We start from the raw sequence: 21368 nt of genomic DNA on the forward strand, positions 1-21368 counted from the left end.
TTTTGGAATTTTTCATTTTAGTTAGTTTTGATTTCGGGTTTTTTTTTTTAATTGAGTTATTTTTAAATAGTTTTCAGGGTGGTTCTGTTAGTTTTTATTAGTTTTAGCTATTTAATAAATGCTTAGTTTTATTTAATTTCAGTATTAGTTTTTTTTTTTTTTAAATGTGTATGACTTGTGCGCAATATTTAAAAAAACACCGTGGGAGTGACGTCATCTGAAGGTGCTTTTCTATTGGCTGTTGCTACATGATGTCACTTCTGTGTGACACACGTTCAAACGTCGTTTTTCTGGTTAATATCAAGGTTATTATAGTTTTGGAATTTTTAATTTTAGTTAGCTTTTATTTCGTTTTGAGTTTAGTTTTTTAAATTGAGTTAGTTTTAAATAGTTTTCAGGGTGGTTCTGTTAGTTTTTAATAATTTGTTATTTAAGAAATACTTACTTTTAGTTAGTTTCAGTATTAGTTTTAGTTTTTAAAAATGTGTGACTTGTGCGCAATATTTAAAAAAAACAAAAACAAAAAAAACATGGGAGTGGCGTCATCTAAAGGTGCTATTCCATTGGCTGTTGTCAGATTACGTCACTTCTATGTGACACACTTTCAAACGTCCTTATTCTGGTTAATATCAGGGTTACTATAGTTTTGGAATTTTTCAATTTAGTTGGTTTTTATTTTGTTTTGAGTTTTGTTTTTTGAATTTAGTTTTAACGAGTTTTCGGGGTGGTTCTGTTAGTTTTTATTACTTATATTTATTTAATAAATCTTAGTTTTAGTTAGTTTCAGTATTAGGTTTTTTGTTTGCTTTTTGTTTTTTAAATGTGTATTATTTGCGCACAATATTTAAAAAACACCATGGGAGCGACGTCATCTGAAGTTTCAGTTGGGAACTGGAAATAACTTCCTGGCACAGAATTTGCTCACTGCATACATGTTATTACATTATTTCCTTCTCTGCTTAGAAAGTTTGATATGACATGTCCTTTTTTACGACTGAAACCATCCTGTGGGTTCAACAAGGCTGCCTAAACCACAACATACTGATATTGAGGATGGGCTCTCCTCCCAACCGCCACATTTGTGTGACGACTTTGTGGTCTAAAAGGAAGTTGATCAAACGACAGGCAAGACTGTGAGAACCCCGGATGAGCGGGAAAGTAGCTGTTGGAGCACGATCAGACCACAATGAGCCCCGAGTAGGCCAATCACTACGACTCTTGCAAAATAGACCTTTAACAGAGGAACTGATGAAGATCGGATGTGAAACTGCAGCTCACTTTGTTTGGACAATGAAAAGCTTCTGATCAGAAGCGCCGCAGTGGCGTTAAACCCCATGATTGCTTTGCATTTGATGCCGCTTTTTTTTAAATTTTTTTTAATTTTTTTTAATAGTGACAATGTTGGATGTCGTAATGGCCTATGAAAAGCACAGTGAAGTCAGGATAAAGATGGAATGCAAGGGCTCAACTTCATAAACATATTTATTGCAAGAGTGGAGCTGTCTTAGGGTGACCATACATCTCGGATTAAACCAGGACAACCCCGGTTTAAGCCTTGTGTCCCGAGTCACGGCGCATTTCACAAGCCCCATTGTTTTGTCTTGATTTTACACAGCTTTCCGTCTCAATGGTTTTTTTGTTTGTTTGTTTGTTTGTTTGTTTTTTTTAAATCTAGTCAGTAAGCCAACTGTTTGGACTATTATAGTGATTCAGGTCACTTCTGTGTCACTTCCTCTTGAAATCAAGTCACTAACTGTTGAAGTCAGGTCACTGCTGGGTCACTTCCTGTTGAAATCAAGTCACTTCCTGTTGAAATCAGGTCATTCCCTAGGTGCTTGATTTGTGGATCTTTCCCCCCTTTCTCAATTCATTCCTATGGGACTTTATGGCAGGGTTTTTTGCGAATTGCGTTGCCATGGTAACTCGGAATTCCGAAAAAAATAAAAATAAATTCCCCGCCGAGACAGATGGGGCCACATCTTTTGATACCTCATTTGTGCCGGTACGTTCAATGGTTCGGGCCGCATTTTGTGTGAAAAATTCAGGTAAATAAAGAAAAATAATAAATGCCGTTTTCTAGGATAGTACCGTAATATGTGCCTGCTTTGCTTCGCAAGCGGTAGCTCCGCTACTGCTTTGCTCCGCAGCAGTCACACAATTAGCTAAAACAATAACACAACCAGATTGACTCACGATTAAGTTTGTCATAAATAATTCCTGGTGAGAATTTATTGTACATTTGATTTTCAGTGAAATTGTCATGGCCTGGATTATAATTGTGAAAATCTGGTCACCCTAGTCTCATTTGTGCTTTGACAGTAAATACAGCCTATTTAACACCATGTCACGAATCACGCTTGTTTCCCATTACAGGGGAAGAACTTTGTGAATACATGATTCATAATGCGTCTCCACATTTCCCTCGGGGTTGTAATCTAATGGGTAAACATGTAACCTTCCCCGAGGGGAACCCGCTTCTAGAAGAAGGGACAAACAGCTGTTCTATTAACATCGGTCTTCACCTCGCCACGCTCAAGGGAACGCATGACTGGCGCTCTTGTTATGGGCAAGGTGAGAAAAAAAGTGAAATGTTTTCTCTCAAGGGTCAGAAGCAAATGAAGAACATTGGCAGGCTGTGCCGTACCCAACGGCGGTCCAATAAAACGGAATTCTCATGTTTGGAAACCGCCGTGACCTCCCGACCACTCATGTTTAGCTGCTACATTGATGTTGGCTGAACGTCAGAGAAGAGTCATTTGCCAACCAGGGTTATTATAGTTTTGGATTTTTTTCATTTGAGTTCGTTTTGAGTTTTGTTTTTTTAAATTCAGTTAGTTTTAATTTTGTTTCCTGTGTGGTTCTGTTAGTTTTTATTAGTTTGAGTTATTTAATAAATGTTTAGTTTTAGTTTAGTTTTAGTTAGTTTCAGTATTAGTTTAAAAAAAATGTGTATTACTTGTACGCAATATTTAAAACAACCACCATGGGAGCGACATCATCTCAAGGTGCTTTTCTGTTGGTTGCTGCGAGATGACGTCACTTTCTGTGTGACATACTTTCAAATGTCCTTTTTCCGGTTAATGTCAAAATAAATATATGTAAAATCACAAGAGGCAATGGTTGAGCACCAGGGTTATTATAGTTTTGGAATTTTCATTTTAGTTAATTTTTATTTTGTTTTGAGATTTGTTTTTTAAATTTAGTTAGTTTTAATTAGTTTTCAGGGTAGTTCTGTTAGATTTTATTAGTTTTTGTTTCTTTAATAAATGCTTAGTTTTAGTGCAGTTTGAGTTAAGCCTGGTTCACACGGCAAGATTTTAAAATTGTCGGCCGATTTCCAATCTTTGACAGACACCAGACGTGAAGAGAAAAAATCACGGGAGTTCCAGTTTTGAACGTACCGTGCGTGGTGTGCGGCCACACTGCACAATCAACACACTCCACACGAGCCGAGTTCATTGAAGAATGTGACGGGAAGTCTCGCAAAACCTCTCAAGATTAAACGTGGCTTCCGAGTCGTCAACATGAGTGGATCCTGGTTTTCAGCTGAAAAAGCGGCATAAAAAGAAAAGGTGTTGTTTAAAGGAGTGTAAATTGGCACTGGCGAGACATCGCTTGCCCTCGGCTCGGTGCTGGCGGCGCGGGTTCGTGTCCCACCCGGAGACCACGTTTATTTGTGGAGAATGCGTGTGTAAAAAAAACAAAACAAAAAAAATACAAATAATTTAAAAAAATAAAAAGTGTAATAGCACGAGCACGGACTTTCTGCTGCGTCATGACTGTTTTGATTTTGGATTCTCCACCGGCTTCCTCGCTGGCTCGCTTTCTGATTGGCTGCACATCACTGTCAATCTGCTGCGCGGAGCGAAATCGGGCCAAAAATTCCAACATGTTGGATTTCAAATCGGGGGTCCTTCCGAGCGCCGATATCGGGAGGCGCTGTGTGTGGTGACAAGACACACGGCAGGATTATCTGTGAAGATTATCGCTTGCGTCTCAGATTGTCGGAAGGGGAAATTCGGGGCTAAAATCGGGCCAATTCTCCTGTCGTGTGGACCAGGCTTTAGTTTCAGTATTAGTATTTTTTTTTTTTTTTTTTTTTTTTAAATGTGTATTACTTGTGTGCAATATTTAAAAAAACACCAGGGAAGTGATGTCATCTGAAGGTACTTTTCTATTGGCTGCTGCTAGAAGATGATGTCACTTCTGCGTGACACATTCAAACGTCCTTATTTCGGTTCATATCAAACTCAATCAACTTCATATCACAATTAAAATCATCCCCAAAGGCTCATGTATTCAATTAATTATTAAAGACTCAAACAAAGGACATTTTTGCTGTCATTATAGTTTGTTAGTTTTGTAAACATAAAATGTAGTTTCAGTTTGTTTTTGTTTTTTTAAAAGCATTTTCGTTATTTTATTTCGTTAACAAACTTGTTTGTTGAATTTCAGTTTTAGGTTTTTTTTTTCATTAGTTTTAGTTCACTGAAATAACCTTGTTGCCAACATCTGTTTTCCCCAGAAGTGGGGATAATGCAAGAAAGCATGCAATCTATGCAGCTTGGTTTGATGTCATGCAGGTTCACAGTTGAAAGCCTCAAATGCCTTTCAAGTGCTCATGGGTGCCACTTTCTCATGACTTAGTTGAGTATCAACATAAAACCAAACATATATCAGTAAAAAAAAATGTCTTCGAGTTTGTCCTTTTATAACTGCAAATTGATCTTGCAGCATGCAATTCCTGAAACAACTCTTACCTGCACGCCGGAGTTCTTCTCCTCCCTCCTGCTCTGTCTTCTTTCTAACTTTGCATTTCCACGGGCTGCACAACACCCACCAGCAGCCTCACCCCCTCCTGAGGGGATCGAGGCAAAAGGAAGGAGTACCAAATACAGACACTTTTAAACACCCCCCCCCCCCCCCCCCCCCCCCCCCCCTCCTCACTCCAAACACCATCCGTAATCCCGGACGCGTGCCAGGAAGCTACTGAAGTCAAGTGTGTTCAGCCTCTGGACTGAACCGGGACGCAATCTTTTGTGCTGCTGGCTCGGACTCCTCTCCTCATCCACTGCCAAGTGCAGTATTCAAACACACTATATAAGGCCAAGAAAGCAGCTTACTTGGTGCTGCTTGGTGCCCGAAGCGAAACGGCAACTGTATTCCCTCCCTCTCCTGAGCTCTGTCTGTCTGTCCAATTCCCCTGTCCGCACTTTCCTCAAAGCAGCTGTTGAAAGAGAATAGCTATTATTGCATCAACAATGCTGTGGAGGTTCAATCAGAATCCACCTCACGGCACGGTTCCAATTTGCGGTGTGGAGTATACCCTGGCTTCCTCCCACATTCCAAAAATTGGCTTCTTGTAAGAGGATAAGCAATAACAAGTGGAAGAAGCAAGGTTACTTTAATAAAAAAAAACTCAAACTAAAATTCAAAAAACAATTTTGTGAACAAAATCAAATAAAAAACGAAAATGCTTTTAAAAAAAAACGAAAACTAACTGAAACTACATATTGTGTTTCCAAAACAAACTAAAACCAACGATAAATGATAGCAAAAATGTCCTTCGTTTTAGTCTTTGGTAATTAATTTCATGCATCAGCCTTTGGGGATGATTTTAAATGTGATTTTAAGGGGATTCATTTTGATATGAACCGGAATAAGGACGTTTGAAAGTGTGTCACACAGAAGTGAAGTCATCTCGCAGCAGCCAATAGAAAAGCACCAAAAGATGACGTCACTCCCATACTGTTTTTTTTTTAAAGGGATACTTTACTTATTTAGCCATTTTTGGCAGTCAAACATTAATATTTTGCCTATAATAAATTTGATATTTTCATTATTTTTCATCTACAATTATTACCTTTCAAAACACATTTTGCAACTTGCTGTCGACTGCAAATCACATCACAAGGGCTCAGGTAACCAATCACAGCTCAGCTTGTGAATGTCACATGACCAAACCTAGAAAACAGGTGAGCTGTGATTTTCAGTCAACGGCAAGTTGCAAAAGGTGTTTTTAAAGGATTATTTGTACGTGAAAAATAATGAAAGTATCAAATTAATTATAGACATAAATATTAACTTTTTATTGCTATAATGGGCTAAATATGTAAAGTAAAAAAAAAAACATTTATTAGTTATTGGGAGCAAATGAGTTAATATAATGTACTAAAAGCTTTTATTCTCAAACATTACCCGTACCTGATAAAGCAAACTTGGTTTTGTCCTTGGTTTTGTCTCTATTGTATATTTAAGACTTTTCTGTCTCTATTGTGCATTTAAGACTTTTCATGAGTGCAAAGTGGAATTGTAGCAGAAACACATCTGGTCTGTTTCGGCAAAAACATGCAAGCAATATTTTAGAGAACCAAGCCTAAGAAGAAGTACGGCTATGCTCTCTAATCCTACTGTTTAGGAATATTCAAGTCTGAGAAATGGCTCATGGTCAAATATCTCCTCTGAATATTCCACGTCACCAAAAACTTCTGCAGCAATAATCCAGGACACAGAAAGAAAGAAAGACAAATATAAACATAATCTATAAAGAGTGAGTGATTTGCATCTAAAAAGGATGAAGAGAAGGGACGACACAAGATTGATTTTGCTTGTTGATTTGAGTATATACAGTACATAAAATTATACGTGCCACACGTTGGCAACATCCAACCTTCTTGACACCCACATTCAAATCATTATAGGCCCCATTAAAGCGCCATAAAAAGCATAAAATGTAAGAACACCTGCATTAAAACATTCAAGCAATTGTTTGCGTGGTTAATGATATAAACAATGGGACGTTAAAGCCTCTTAATAAACATAAAAGAATTCAATCAGTGTGACTGCTGCCACATTTATTAGGGTTACAAGGTCGGTGGCTGTCGTTAAAATCACAGCACTTTTGAGGAATGTCACGAGTTTCTCCTTCAAAAGATTCCCACTTCCACATCAGCCACCAAAATTACTTTTCCTAGTTTGAAGTGTTTGTTTTTATTTATTTATATTTTTTTAAACTCGATGCAGACACATTTGAGCCTGGCCCAAGCAAAGAGACTCTCGGGCAAACTAAAACTAACGAAAAAAAACTAAAACTAAAAATCGAAAAAACAATTTCAACAAAAATGCTTTTTAAAAAACGAAAACGAACCGAAACCGAAATTTTGTGCTTACAAAACTATAACTAGACTAAGTGCAATTTCTGGATAAATTGCGTGGGAATGCTGAAAGCTGAATGCAGATTTAAATGCATGTGGAATGCTTATGAAGTAAATTGAGAGATAAATTATGAAATTATGACCTCATGGTGACTGGACAATGCGCTTTACCAACTGTGCCACCAAGCAGTGTAAGACACCTAGTAATGATGATAAGTTATATATATGGAAATGGGCGTGGAAAGTGATATTTAGAAAAAGTTCAATGACTGTCCCATTGAAAATAAATGGGGAAAAGTTAATATTAAATGATAAATTGTGCAAATACTGTAAGTGATGTGGAATCACACGATATATATACCCCAGGAGGCGGGAATTTTTTAAGCTAGTTGAAATTTGAACAATGTAAATTGGAAGTATTATGTGGGAGCTGTTACACGGCAAAAAAATGCGGAGAATAAAAATCACAATAACATATGTGGGAATACTTCAGCATTCCCACAATTACAGAAAAAATTTCCTTTGATTTAGTCTTTGGTAATTAATTTAATGCATGAGCTTTTAGGGATGATTTTAAATGTGATTTGAAGTAATTTATTTCGATCTGAAATGGAATAAGGACGTTTGAAGATGTGTCACACAGAAGTGACGTCAGCAGCAGCCAATAGAAAAGCACCTTCAGATGACTCGCTCCCATGCTGTTTTTGAAATATTGCGCACAAGTAAAACACATTTAAAAACAAAAACAAAAAAAATAAAACTAATACTGAAACTAACTAAAACAAAACTAAAACTAAGCATTTATTAAAGAAGTAAAACTAATAAAAACTAACAGAACCATCCTGAAAACTAATTAAAACTAACTAACTTTAAAAAAAAAAAAAAAACTAAAATGGAAAAATTCCAAAACCGTAATAACCCTGCTCTCGGGTGAGAACCCAGGCAGTCTGAGGAGAGATTAGGGTGATGTCAAATTTCTGCATCTCCTGGAGGAGGAGGGGTTCTCTCAGGGAAATCAATTTCCCGGTTAATCTTCATCCCTTTGTATCATCGGTGGTTGGGGAGCACGCATACGCCCATACGTGCTCATCGACTGCCCAACCGCCGCATATGTGTCCCTCCCTACTCCATTACAATGACAACCAAAGAGCAACATGACATCATAATTCATTAGTGGGAAGTTTAACATCAAGCAGAGGTAAACGTCTTACCTTCACCTCACATTTTTTATGGCAGGACAGTTGACAAGCTGCAAAAAAGAAAGACAAGTGTTAATTGTTACGATACAGTGTCGAGTGTGAAACAACAACACATGCAGACACAGTAATGTTGAGAGTGAGCTGGAAAGGAAAACAGCCAACAGTGTCAGTCAGTCAGTCTGCTTCCTTGTAGCGCACATGCTTAATTAAGTGTAGTACTGCCACCAAGTGGCTGAATTGCAAACACCCAGCTTTTGCAGCACATAAAAAAAATGGAATCACCTTTTATTTCTTTCACAAAACTAAAAACAATGTATTTCATATGTAATTTAAAAACTCAAAAGATCTTTCATGGCGTTGGGGTGGCCAGCAGCCCTGTATCTCGTGACAATAAATCTGCCATGCAGTAGAATCACATCTCCACATTCAGAAACCAAAATGAAAACAATTTGGACTTAAGATGACCATACAGACAGAGCAGAAAGTGGCAGATCAAAAAAGATATCCAAGATATGTAAAAAAAAAAAGAGGAGCATGGAAGTGCGTGCAGATTCAAGTTGGCATCTGCTGAATTCTTGGCAGGCCAAACAAATGTTTCATTGCTTGAGGTTGTTCAAATCACCAAGAATAAATAAATAATAATTAAAAAGAAAATAATTTTTTTTTTTTTTTAAAAAGGTTTCTTTGTGAGGTGTAAACATACATAGTGCATTCGAAGAGCATGTTGTGTATCCCATACTTAAAAAAAACAAAAAAGAAAACTATATATTAAAATTATTATATATATATATATATATATATATATATATATATATATATACCCTGAGAGAGAGAGTGAGAGGATACAGTTGCTGAATATAGCGATATCGATATTGCAATATTTAACATGTACCTGAAGAAATGAAGAAGATATTATTTAATGAAAGAAAACATTTATTTAAAGGTTTCATTTATTCAACAATAATTCCTGCGCAAAGTGTTCGGACAACAATAATGTATACTGATTCTGAATTAGTTTTAACATCAACCTAACATTCATAGATTGTGCTTATGTGCCACAATTAAAGGTGGGTTCAAGGATATTTTTGTGGCTGCGTCTTCTGGGTGGATCATCTTCAGGATTGTTTCTCGATCCTGTCAATCAATCTACGTGACGACATCGTGCGTGCTCGTTCCTAGCTGTGCATGCGCACTTCGAGTGTTTGTAGCATGTAGCTAGCCTCGTGTAGTGAGCTTCGGATTCGGCCATTCATCTTTGTAGCTCCACCGAGCTGACCGCGTTCTTTGAAAATAGCTGAGAGCCGCGAGAGGACACCCGTATGAAGCGAGGCCGGCTGCAGAGACTGATGAAGATGATGATGAAGGTGAGCTCGGACGTTAGCGACATTTGAGAGGCGTTTCCCCCAGACGAGCACGAGAGTTGATAGGATGGTCTTCCACATGCGCAGTTTTTTAAACGTGACAAACAGATGTTTGGCTTCCACTCTTCGAGAACATCATTGAATCCATCTTTTATTTAGCACATTTTTAACCAGTCAATTTTTTAAAAAGACGATCAGTCGAATTCATTTGATTTATTCCCCAGCCCTATATATCAACCACTAGCAACTGGAATGTTGGGTGTGTCATATTTGCACCACTTACTGCCCTAAAAATGTAGCATATGGAGGAACAAAAGAGGGATGAATGCAACTCTCCTTCACATTTCCCCATTTTCTCTCCCCCTCTCTCTCTCTCTACCACCCCACTTTCCCTCTTATCTAGGCTAATTCAGCAGCAGCCGCAGTAGCCGTGCTAATTTTAACAGCAAATCCTTAGCCAAAGCCCCAAACCGGCCTGATCTCCTAACTGTTGGGGCTTTTGCCTTTTTCAGCTCGGCTTTGCCTGCAGTTAGCACACAAATTTGCACGGTAACCACAAAAGAATGGCGACGTATGTTTGCACCCCCCCAAAAAAAAGGCCCCACATATGAAGGGAACTGGATGACAACTCGACAAACACAAGGACGGACGAGGATTTCCTGAACATCATCAGCCTACATTCAGCGAGGCATGGAAATGTTTCTGGCAGGCGTGATGGCAATTTGCTGAGCTAAATGGACAAAGTAGGTCGTCGGAAGACGCAGCCATTCCCAGTGTGGCCAAACAGGCAAAGGGAAAGAAAGATTGCGACCAGATATAGGGGAGACCAGGGCTAGTTGTATCATTTTTTTTTATACTTTTATCTCTTTCTTGGAATCAATGCATCGTATATAAAAAAAATGTATACCCGATTAAAGACCAAAGTCTTGGGTATATTGTTTGGTATTCATGTCATTTTCATACTTTGTGTCAGTACAGAGTTATAAGCCATCAAATAGCGGGAGTGTACATGTGACATATTGCCCAACCAATGGGAAAGTTGTCACACTATATGGGGTAAGATGTCACACTGGATTTTGCATCTAAAAACAAGGTCAAAATGTACCCTTTTTTCCTGTTTTTTTTTTTTTTTAAGAGAAATTGTTTGTCATTGTTCTTGAAAATTTACTGTAGTCATTGAGCAAACTTTAATATAAAATAAATTACTAGAATAATTTCCGCAGAAATTTTGGATGTGACTGCTGACTCTTGCAAGGTGGAAAGCTGCACTGAACAGTTTGCCAAATCCTGTTGAAATCAAGTCATTTCCTGTTGAAATCAGGTCATTTGCTGTTGAAATCAGGCCACTTCCGGCTCACTTCCTGTTGAAATCAAGACACTTCTGGGTCAGTTCCTGTTGAAATCAGGTCACTTCCTGTTGAAATCAGGCCACTTAGAGGTCACTTCCTGTTAAAATCAGGCCACTTCCAGGTCACTTCCTGTTGAAATCAGACCACTTCGGGCCGCAATTTGTCTGAAAAATTCCGGTAAATAAAGAAAAATAATAAACGCCGTTTTCGAGGATAGTAATATGTGCCTGCTTTGCTATGAAATAGTCCTTAGAAAGTCCTTAGGAACTGCTGGCATGGTGGTCATAGCTCTCAGCCTTAAATGCCCGTTTTGCTTCCCTGAAACTGGAAATTGGAGATTAAATTGAATTTTAAAAAAAAATAAAGCGGTTCGGTTAATGGATGGATGGTTCATCATGAAACTTAAACCAGTCGTGATATGTGGGCATACTGTAGTTCCAAAAACTGGAAATTCAATTTTTGAAGAATGAAACAAAACCTGGCAAACTAATTTCCTCACTCTTCAGACTCATCATCTGAAGAACAATTCTGGCATACGTAAACCGAGTTGCCAGAAGTGCATTTTTTATTGGCCCAGTCTTTGCATATGTGACAACAAACCCCAAATTGACTGCGACAAGTTGCCCCAAACTACCATGTTGGCTAAAACTTGCTGTAGTTTAAAGTTAGCTCAAAACAGAGCAGTCAGTGACTGAGGCATGACAAGATGCCTGAATCTCTGCTCTAACCAGTCCACCTGATTTTCTGCTAAAATTTGTCTATACGACGCCTCTTTCAAAACATATGAAGTTGAAAAATTGTACTTTGGGTTGTGCAAAACAAATAACTGGCACTCAGCTCACAATGTGCTATTCTCTTCTCAGGCAGTACACAACCCCAACTTTTCGTTGCGCCCTCTGGTGGAGGATAAAATTGCAACGTGACAACTTACTTACTCGCCCCGGTCTACTTTTTATCTGGGACTCTGCGAGAACAAGCAGATTATATCAAATCAAAGCAGGATTTGAGCAAAAAAAAAAAAAAAAACTCACCTTTGCAGATGAGGCCCTCCTTTGTGATGGCCTGCTTGCATATATCACAGCTCTTGGCCTTCTTGAATGGCTTCAGTTTGAAGGAGTGCGTGTGGACCCCCTCCAGGTCATCGGGCTGAGGAGAAGCGGAAAAAAAAGAGAGCAAGCCATCATCACACAAGTTGGTCACCTCAAACATTTGTCCAATGTTGCCTAACAACTCATGCCACGTTGTTTGTTGCTCACTTGCAGTGCACCAAACACCAAAAGTATAACATATGCGGGGAAACTGCAAGAAGAGTTTTCCCTTTGAAGATGTCTAATTGAATGACTAATTCATGATACCATTTGGAGAAACAGCAGCAAGATAATGTGGGTCATTATTTATGCGCACGTGGACAAAATTGTTGGTACCTGTCTGTTAAATTAACCCCCCCACAATGGCCCATATTTTGAAAATGACAAATATATTCACTACGAATGCGCTGCGTCCAGTAATAGCGCGAAATATTGCACCACAACTGCACCCGCAGTCTGCGCCCAGTTACCCACCTATTCACGAAGGATATTGCTCTAATCATATACCGGCGCAAACACGGCCACAAAACTTGGAGTAAATTTGCACTTGATTTACCACACATGGCGATGGATTTGCGCCAAGAACATGGTTGTTATAGTAACAGTTGCGAGAAAGATGACATTATCAGAAAGCGAGGTTGGACCGCAAGTAAGCGTTTAGAGCGCCATTAAGCTGTACAGAGCAGAGAGAACGACAACGGCGTCATTCATTCATAAAGTACAAATTATTGGTGCGATCGTTTTTTAAAAATATATTTTCAGAGGTTGGCGTGGCCGTACAGTATGCATCTGGCATGTAAAAATGATCGTAAAATGCCTCCCCGCTATTGCCGATCAGCACGGGTTACGTTGTCCTAAACCAAAATTAAGGAATGTCCGCTTCCCTCTCCCTTTCCCTTTCTCTCTCGCTCTCTCCTCTGCGTGATCAGCAAAGTCACGTGCACCATGCACGTGCACTGCTGTCATGACCCCGGGATCGGGGTTGCGTCAGGTTAATACATGCTTTCCAAAAACGTTTATTTGTGTCACGCAAACTCGGTGTGGCTATTTGCACTGGCATTAGTGAAATTGACGCTGTATATCAATGAGTCTCATTTGCATTGGGGTGGGCATATTTTGCGTCAAATGTATGCAAATTACCTAATTTACATACGCGCAAAAAACACTGGCGCACCGTGGCGCAATCTGGTCGGCAGGGCACTTAGTGACGGGTTTCACCATCTGCGCATGTTTAGTGAATTAGGCGCTCCTGGATTGCTCCATTTTTACCGGTTAGCGCAGTGCAAAGGCGACGCAAAACCTTTACTGAATAGGCCCCAATGTTCTTTTCTGTGGTCTAACAGAATTAATAATTGTAATAATAATAATAATAATAATAATAATAATAATAATAATAATAATAATAACTAGACTAAGTGCAATTTCTAGAGAAATTGCGTGGGAATGCTGAAAGCTGAATGCTAAGATATGAATGCATGTGGAATACTTATGAAGTAAATTGAGAGATAAATTATGAAATTATAACCTCCAGGTTACTGGACAATGCGCTTTACCAACTGTACCAGCTTAGCAGTATCAGAAACCTGGTAATGATGATAAGTTACACGTATGGAAGTGGGCGTGGAAAGTGATACTTGGAAAAAGTTCAAAGTCAGTCCCATTGAAAATGAATGGGGAAAAGTTGATATTAAATGTTAAATTGTGCAAATATTGTAAGTAATGTGGAATCAGACGATATATACCCCGGGAGGTGTGACTTTTTTTAAGCTAGTTGAAATTTGAACAATGTAAATTGGAAGTATTATGTGGGAGTTGTTACGCGGCGAAAAAGTGTGGAGAATAAAATCACAATAACATATGTGGGAATGCTTCAGCATTCCCACAATAATAATAATAATAATAATAATAATAATAATAATAATAATAATAATAATAATGATGATTATAATAACCTGCCCTGTAGAGGGGTCCATTTCACAAAGCAGGTTTGGTGAGAACCCTGGGTCAAGAAACCCTGAAATGCGGGAAACTGAAAACTGAAACCAGAGGAAAAGATTTAACTCTAGCCTGTTTCATAAAAAGAGGTCACTTAAACTCTCGGTCAGTTACCATAGTAACATTGTCCATCAACCTAATCATGTTTATCACAATGAACCTCGAGTTCTCTGTCTCCGCCTCCTTTCAGCCACACACGACAATTCATTTCCTCATTCATTCAATCAGATGGCGAGTTTGGGCGGAACATAGTACTGCCATGTTATTTAAACAAACAAACGCAAAAAAAAATCAGTCAATAGGCCTATATTAAAAGTCAATTTTTTTCACAAACGTGACATGTCCTTTTGACAAAGAGAATTGATGTACCAAATTAATTAGATATTGAACTGTTGACAAAGTTCACAAAATTGATGCAATTAGCAACATCCGATTAAATTAAGTTAATCCAAGTTGAATATATTAAGTTTAATGAATTCATAATTCATTAAACTTCATAGACACACTCTAAGTTAATCAAAAATATTAATGCACTCTTTTCTCAAGACATGTTCAAATTTTATCGCATTACGATCTCCAATTGAGAGGGGTAAACAACGCGGAAGCCCCTGTTGCCATGGTGACTCGTCAAATCGGGGCTCCATTGATATGGTCTTTTTTAATGAGGTGCTAACGCCGGGTGAAACTACTCCGCGTTGATCAAACTAACTCAAATCAGATGTCCTGGAACCGAAAACGCAGAGTAACACCTTCCTCTCTCAGTGTATGTTAACTTACTGTTCAGAGTTAGTCTCAGAGTTTGTTGAACCTGCTTTGTGAAGTGAATCCTAGCTCGGTTGACAGACCCAATTGTCTTGAATTTGAGGAGTGTAGAGGGTGGTGGTTGTTTTTTAACAATCTGTCCAGCCACAAAAATAAAGCAATGACTGATTTCATTCTATAAATTATTACATTAGTCAGTTTCAAATTATTTTAGATCTGGTATGGTGCTAAATACTGGCCTTAAGTTTACTAAATGAGAAATAATAAATCAATTGTACCAAATCAAATGCCAAACTTTTGATTTTAAACTTTGTAAATGATTTAAATCATGATGATAAATATCGGCCATTTTTTTAATCTGGAGGCCGATAAAGCTGGAATCTCACTGAGCAGTGAGTACTTGTGAACGTAGCAAATTTGAGGTTTTCATCAGGAATTGTAAGTTTTTGTCGTAAACACATTTGGAACATATTCAGAAAATTTTTCACTGCGAAGATCTTTTGAAACCTTTTACGAACCCTAACAAACACTCCAAATTAGCTACATTCGCTTGCATTTGTCACTCAGGGAACTTTTCATTTATGGATCTTTTTAAATTTCCACTTTATAAAAAATAGGAACTCCCGACACATTTTATTTAAAAACAAAATTAAATCAATAATTTATTTATTTATTTATTTTTAATAGAGATACATCAAGAATTTATGTTGAAATTTTAGAAAACTTTATTTATAGTCGAAATCTTTACGGATCTATTTCCTTGCTTTTTAATTTTTATTATTATTATTATTTTTAATTTAGCTTAACACATGTGAATGATCCTGGAAGCTGCAATTTTTGTTATAATTTTTTAAACAAATTTCTCATTATAGTTTAAAAAAAAAAAGTATTTTTTTTTCTATTTTACTGTAAATGAATATCGGCTTGAAATATCGATTATCACCATCCTTGATTACTAATCATCTGTATCGGTCTTGAAAAAAAAAAAAACATATCGGTCTATCACGAGTACTTAAATGAGATTTTGTAAGAATTATCTGGCAACGTTTTTGCCAGTTATTTTATATTTTTTTATTTTACCGCCAATTTGTTACATTGTAACAGAAGAAACAATTTGTTTGTGAAATAAATAAATAAATAAATAAATGAATAAATAAATACATACATACATAAATAAATACTTTGATTAATACCACCTCTACTGTACATTAAGATGTATCAAAGCTAAAATTTAGGTTTTAAAGTGTTGTATAGAATTTTTTTTAACTACAATATTTCATTTTATTGTAAGCTAAGAAAGCATCTCAAATGGTACAAGTTCAACCACATGTTTATACTGTAGTAGTAGTAGTGTGGGTGTGCGGGTGTGTGTGTGTGTGTGTGTGTGGGTGTGTGTGTGTGGGTGTGTGTGTGTGTGTGTGTGTGTGTTCAGATTGTTTCTAGGGCTGTTGCTGAACATAGCGATATCGATATTATTGCGATATTTAACATGTACCTAAAGAAATTACATTTTTATTACCTAATGAAAGAAAAACATTTTTCATGGGGCAAAATAAGCAACCTTCATGTAATCTTAGTTAATTAATTGTAATTATGTCTTGATAATTATCAACTATTGAATGGCGATGTACATTTTAGTTAGCAACTGACTGGTCAAATTCATATAAAAAGCATAAAATTCCATCTAAAACGTATTGCGTGCCTTTGCGATATGCATATTGCAAGGGCCAATATCGCGATATCGATATTTTTTCGATATATTGTGCAGCCCGAATTGTTTCCCTATAATGACATAGTTGTCTTAGCAATTAGATACAAGGAAGCAAAACCGCTCCTGGATGAAATGTTTTGACTCTCAATGTCATTTTCCCATCATCCCCCACTTCTCTCGACGACCTCCTATGAGTCATCATAGCAGCGATGTCATTTCCTTTGTTAGTTTGTGCAGTCTGAATAAAATAGGCTGGGATGTGTCCAACTGGAACTCTTGCTTGAAAACAACTTTTTACACCCATTTGACCTACTGGCTGTCACGGCCAAAACGACAAGCAGCATAGACAGTTCAGGTTGAGCATTTTCCAAACTTCCAAGACTTGTAAATGTTTCTCGAAATGCCAGGACAATAAAACAAAATCCCCATCCTCCCTGCAGTGGTGGCCTCCCTGAAGAGGCCCGAGAGAGAAAGTTGCGATCTCTCATGAGAGACAGAAAATGGACGTAGATGGAGGGCATAAAAAGAGAGTGGATGGCCCAAGAGGCGAGGACGGAGGACGAGGAGAGGAGGTGTTTCTCCGAGGCTTATAGACAGCTAACGCAGTAAATCAAGCTTGCTGCTCCTCTTCCCTAAGGTGCACTTAGCTAATGAAAAGCAGCGCTACACTACCTCCACTTCACTTACAGCAGAGATGCAGTACCTACCACTCGAAAGGCGAGACAGAGGCAGCAAGGCGGGGCGAGGTGACACACCCAAAGACACCAATGTGTCCTTCAGCACCACATGAATACAAATGAGTGAGTGATGGCAACAAAACATGTCTGAATTCAATCAAACAGAAATGGCACTTAGCAGAGCACCAGGCTCCGACGGCTCAACGATTTGGGTCGGCACCAAATTAAACACTTTCAGAAGCAACCACGTCCTGAATATCTGAATTTATTATGAATAAACAAGCATTGTTGTTAGGGGTGCACTGATCGATTTATCGGCCCCAATTTCCTTAATTTTGGAAGATCGGTGATAGGCCGATCCCTTAAAAATAAACCGATCTTTTCGCTCCGATTTCTTTACTTTTGGAAGATCGGTGATCGGCCGATCCCTTAAAAATGAACCGATCTTTTCCAACAATCCTATCTCCCTTCTCAGAGGTCTGAAAAGTCCTCTTCTGCTGAGATGACTTAACAAGATTTTCATTTTTATTTGAGAGAACTACTTCATGTCCAGTTAAAACAACCCATTTGTATTATTTTGTCGATATTGTTCAATGTTTTCCAATAAAACAAGATTGGAACACTGAAAGTATATGCTGATGTAATGAAAAAAATCGGTATTGGCAAAAATTAGGATCGGCAGGTGAGACTTTTCAAAAGATTGGGGATCGGCCGGAAAATTGTGATTTGTGCACACCCCTAATTGTTGTTCGAGTAATTAAGGAGCTTGCCAAGCCCCTCTGTAGTAAAACTGACATCACAATGAATAGAGATCTATTGACATATATTTTAAAAAAGGGCTAGTATAACTTTTGTGTTCAATGAAATATTTTCTGAATTTTTTTTATTTTTTTTTATCAATATTTATCCTCAAAAACGCACAATCTAACGCAAACATTCAAAAGCCCCCGCACTTCATTCTGACTTTGGCTTGTCAAGTCAAGTCAAGTCATCTTTATTTATACTGCGCTTGTTGAAATAAAGAGGCCAATGTAATTTTCCTCCACTCTTTAGCCCCTTAATAACAAATATAAGAACTATATTTTCTTTAGACAGTTACAACAAAAATCCACCGTTTTTTTGTATGTTTTTTTTGGTTTGTTTGTTTTTAATATGAGCATCTATAGGACATGAACAACAGGAAACTGGAAGAAATGTACTTTTTTTTTTTTTTTTTTAAAGAAACAACAGTTGCTTTGGGGACATTGAATTCACTGTATCTTTCATTTTTGTATTTTTGTCACAGTATTTTCATGATGATTTTTTTTCTTCAATCTATGAACATATTGCAGCAAATAAGAAATATCTCATCTGTATATAGTGCAAAAGCACATTATATTCTGAGTTCAACATGTTATAACTTATAAATGTCAAATCATTGCTTTGAAAAAAAAGGACTACCAAATGGTTGAGCTAAAGCTAATTTGTTTTCTCAACATGATCTACTGATTGGTCAAGCGGATAGTTAAACGGTTAATCAGATGTAAAGTCTTATGGGAATGATGACAAACTAGTTCGAGGCTAAAGTTGGAAATAGTGACTCCATCCAGCCAAGCAAGCCTGAGGAGCATCAGGCGCCACATAAACAAAGATGCCCTGCGGAGCAGGAGAAGTCCTGCACGCCCCTCAGGATTAAGAAAGAAAGCAGTCACACCTGCTTTCAATTTCCAACCAGATTGAAATTCTGCCTGAAACAAAGAGTGCCTTTGTGGGACAGACCGGGCCAATGAGAAGGGGCAAACCCGACCGGATGCTATACTGCACACTGTGACGCTAACAACAGCATGCCGTTCCCTCCAATTTGGACCAATTAAGCCTTCAAATCAAGATGCTCCATGGAAACAAATTCATGGACCCGTGTCCGCACACAAACGGGTCACGGCTGAAGGAAGGCTGGTTGACTCTCGTGAAACTGCACTGCCAGATGTGAGGCCAGGCTTGAGCTCAACTACAACCATTGCTTGATTGTTGATCCATCACACATTGGTGCTGTCTGTCAACCTTTATGAATCCATAGGGAACATCAAGAAAGTAGTTATGCTTGTTAGACCTATGAAAGAATTTATCTCTTATACCTATGCTCACCAACAGGTTGCCAAAAACAACATTCAAAGCCAAAAAAAAAAAAAAACAGGGAAGTCTGGAAACTTTTTGAAGTAGCCACACTACGCTGCCATTGGTTAAATCCATCACAAAATGGCCTGTTGTACCCAGCATCTCCAATTCCACCATGTTTATCTTTGAATCATGTCTCACGAATTGATTCGATTCCGATTTTTGGGTCCGCAATTGGATTTAGAATCGATTTTCGATTCAAAACGATTTGACTGACAATGATTTCTGTTTCAATTTACAGATGAGCAAAGAATCGTCATGATCTACTCCATTCTGACTTGCTAAAGCTAATTAGCGTGCTACTCACGGCACTGTTATCACTCAATAGATCGGCTATTCATACAAAACGCTTCAGGAATGTATACAGAGACGCATCTTAGCATTACTCAAGGGAATATGCTCTTCCTACACTGCAAAAAAAACCCTATTTTTATTGGCATAACTTGATCGTGACTTTTTCCTTCTGCTCTCTAATGTGGTGACAACTTAACTGTGTATCAGAATGTACGGAACCACACTGACCTCAAGTGGCTAAATCGGGTACAACATGAACACCGCTCCCAATCAGGACACACACAAACAAGTGCAAGACAGTATAAAATAGTTTATATGAAATCGATTTTGGGACATTTAAAATCGATTCTGAATCATACCAAATGGGAATCGCGATTCTTATGAGAATTGTTTTTAATGGCACACCCATAATGTTTATAGTACAGAAAGGGTCATGGCTCAGTAGTAGAGTGGTTATCTCCCAACCCAGCAGTTGTGGATTCGATCCCTGGCAATTTTGACCACTTTGAAGTGTTCTTGAGCAAGATAGTGCGGTATTATCAGTAGGTCAAATGAGGAAACAGTGTTAAAGTGCTTTGAGTACCTCAGGTATAAAAGTGCTATACAAGTGAAGTATTGTATTCATCAGTATCTAAGAAGTAACTCCAAGTTTCAATCAGTTTGGTGACCACCGTAGTATTGGTCTGCAGGAGCCTTGGTCAGTTTTTGGATCTTTTGTAAGTTGATTTTTGGCAAAAGGTTTGTTGTGTAACTGTAGGCTATATCACTTGTTCTGGACAAGGCGTGTAGATGCATCATTTCCTGAAAAACACAGAAAGACCACTTCGTTGGGGGTAATATATGAATTACAAACTCGAGCTTGATTATTTTAAACAGACAAATCATGAGTTATCATTTCATTTTAATAATCATAGCCTATTTCTCTTATTGTTCACCAACTAGTCATGATGATAACCTGATATTAAATTAAAAAATACACATATAGTGAGGATTCTTTTGAAAATATCCTTTACAAATGACACTTTTTGGAAATATATATCTTTGTACCAATATGGCACATTGTACAGTTTTGCCAACATGTTCTTTCCCTTCTCTACAGTGATGCATCATGGGAGTATAGATCAGTGTACAAGAACATAGATACGAGTTGATGATGTTTTATTAATGACAGTGAATACAGTCAATCCCAGTGGACTGACTCTCCGGGCCTGTGGCCAGAATGTAGCTGATCGCGCAGAGAAATGCTGCGTAGTGACAGCTTTGTGCTGCTTGTGTTGGCACGATAGCATCAATCCATACGACTGGAATGAGGGCGCCATGTGATCAATACCAGGTGCAGTAGACACAGTAGGTGTGTTTCCATGACCCTCAGTTTTGCGCAAAAGGCAAGTTTTGCAAAAGCAAGCCTGTAATGGAAACACTGGACTTGCGGGAAAAAAAAAAAAAAAAGACGTGTCGAAAAAGAAGTATTTCGCAAAAATTTAATGGAAACACTTTTTGCGCATTACTAGTCATGTGACACCCGCCCGGCCACGGAGGAAAGGAATGTAACATGTTGTTTGTGTGTATTTTATTTACTTGCAATTGACTATTTGTTTTGAGAATGATTAATGTAATTTCAGTA

The 21368-nt window shown here is 38.0% G+C and overlaps 1 protein-coding gene across 5 annotated transcripts in view; it reads right to left on the minus strand.

Moving 5' to 3' along the window:
* The window catches only part of tns1a (tensin 1a), a 113122-nt gene that overhangs the window by 54722 nt on the left and 37032 nt on the right, over window positions 1–21368 (minus strand). For 3 of the 5 annotated variants that reach the window (XM_077513782.1, XM_077513783.1, XM_077513784.1), the window contains 2 exons: window positions 12095–12209; window positions 8366–8403 (listed from right to left, as the gene is read on the minus strand). In XM_077513782.1, the coding sequence (XP_077369908.1) occupies window positions 8366–8403; window positions 12095–12209 (153 nt within the window). Of the gene's footprint in view, window positions 1–5123; window positions 5228–8365; window positions 8404–12094; window positions 12210–14103; window positions 14158–21368 lie in introns of those variants that run through there. The other 2 variants (XM_077513785.1, XM_077513786.1) reach the window with 2 other exon arrangements.

This window comes from Festucalex cinctus, chromosome 2, assembly GCF_051991245.1.
Source record: "Festucalex cinctus isolate MCC-2025b chromosome 2, RoL_Fcin_1.0, whole genome shotgun sequence".
Classification (NCBI taxonomy): domain Eukaryota; kingdom Metazoa; phylum Chordata; class Actinopteri; order Syngnathiformes; family Syngnathidae; genus Festucalex; species Festucalex cinctus.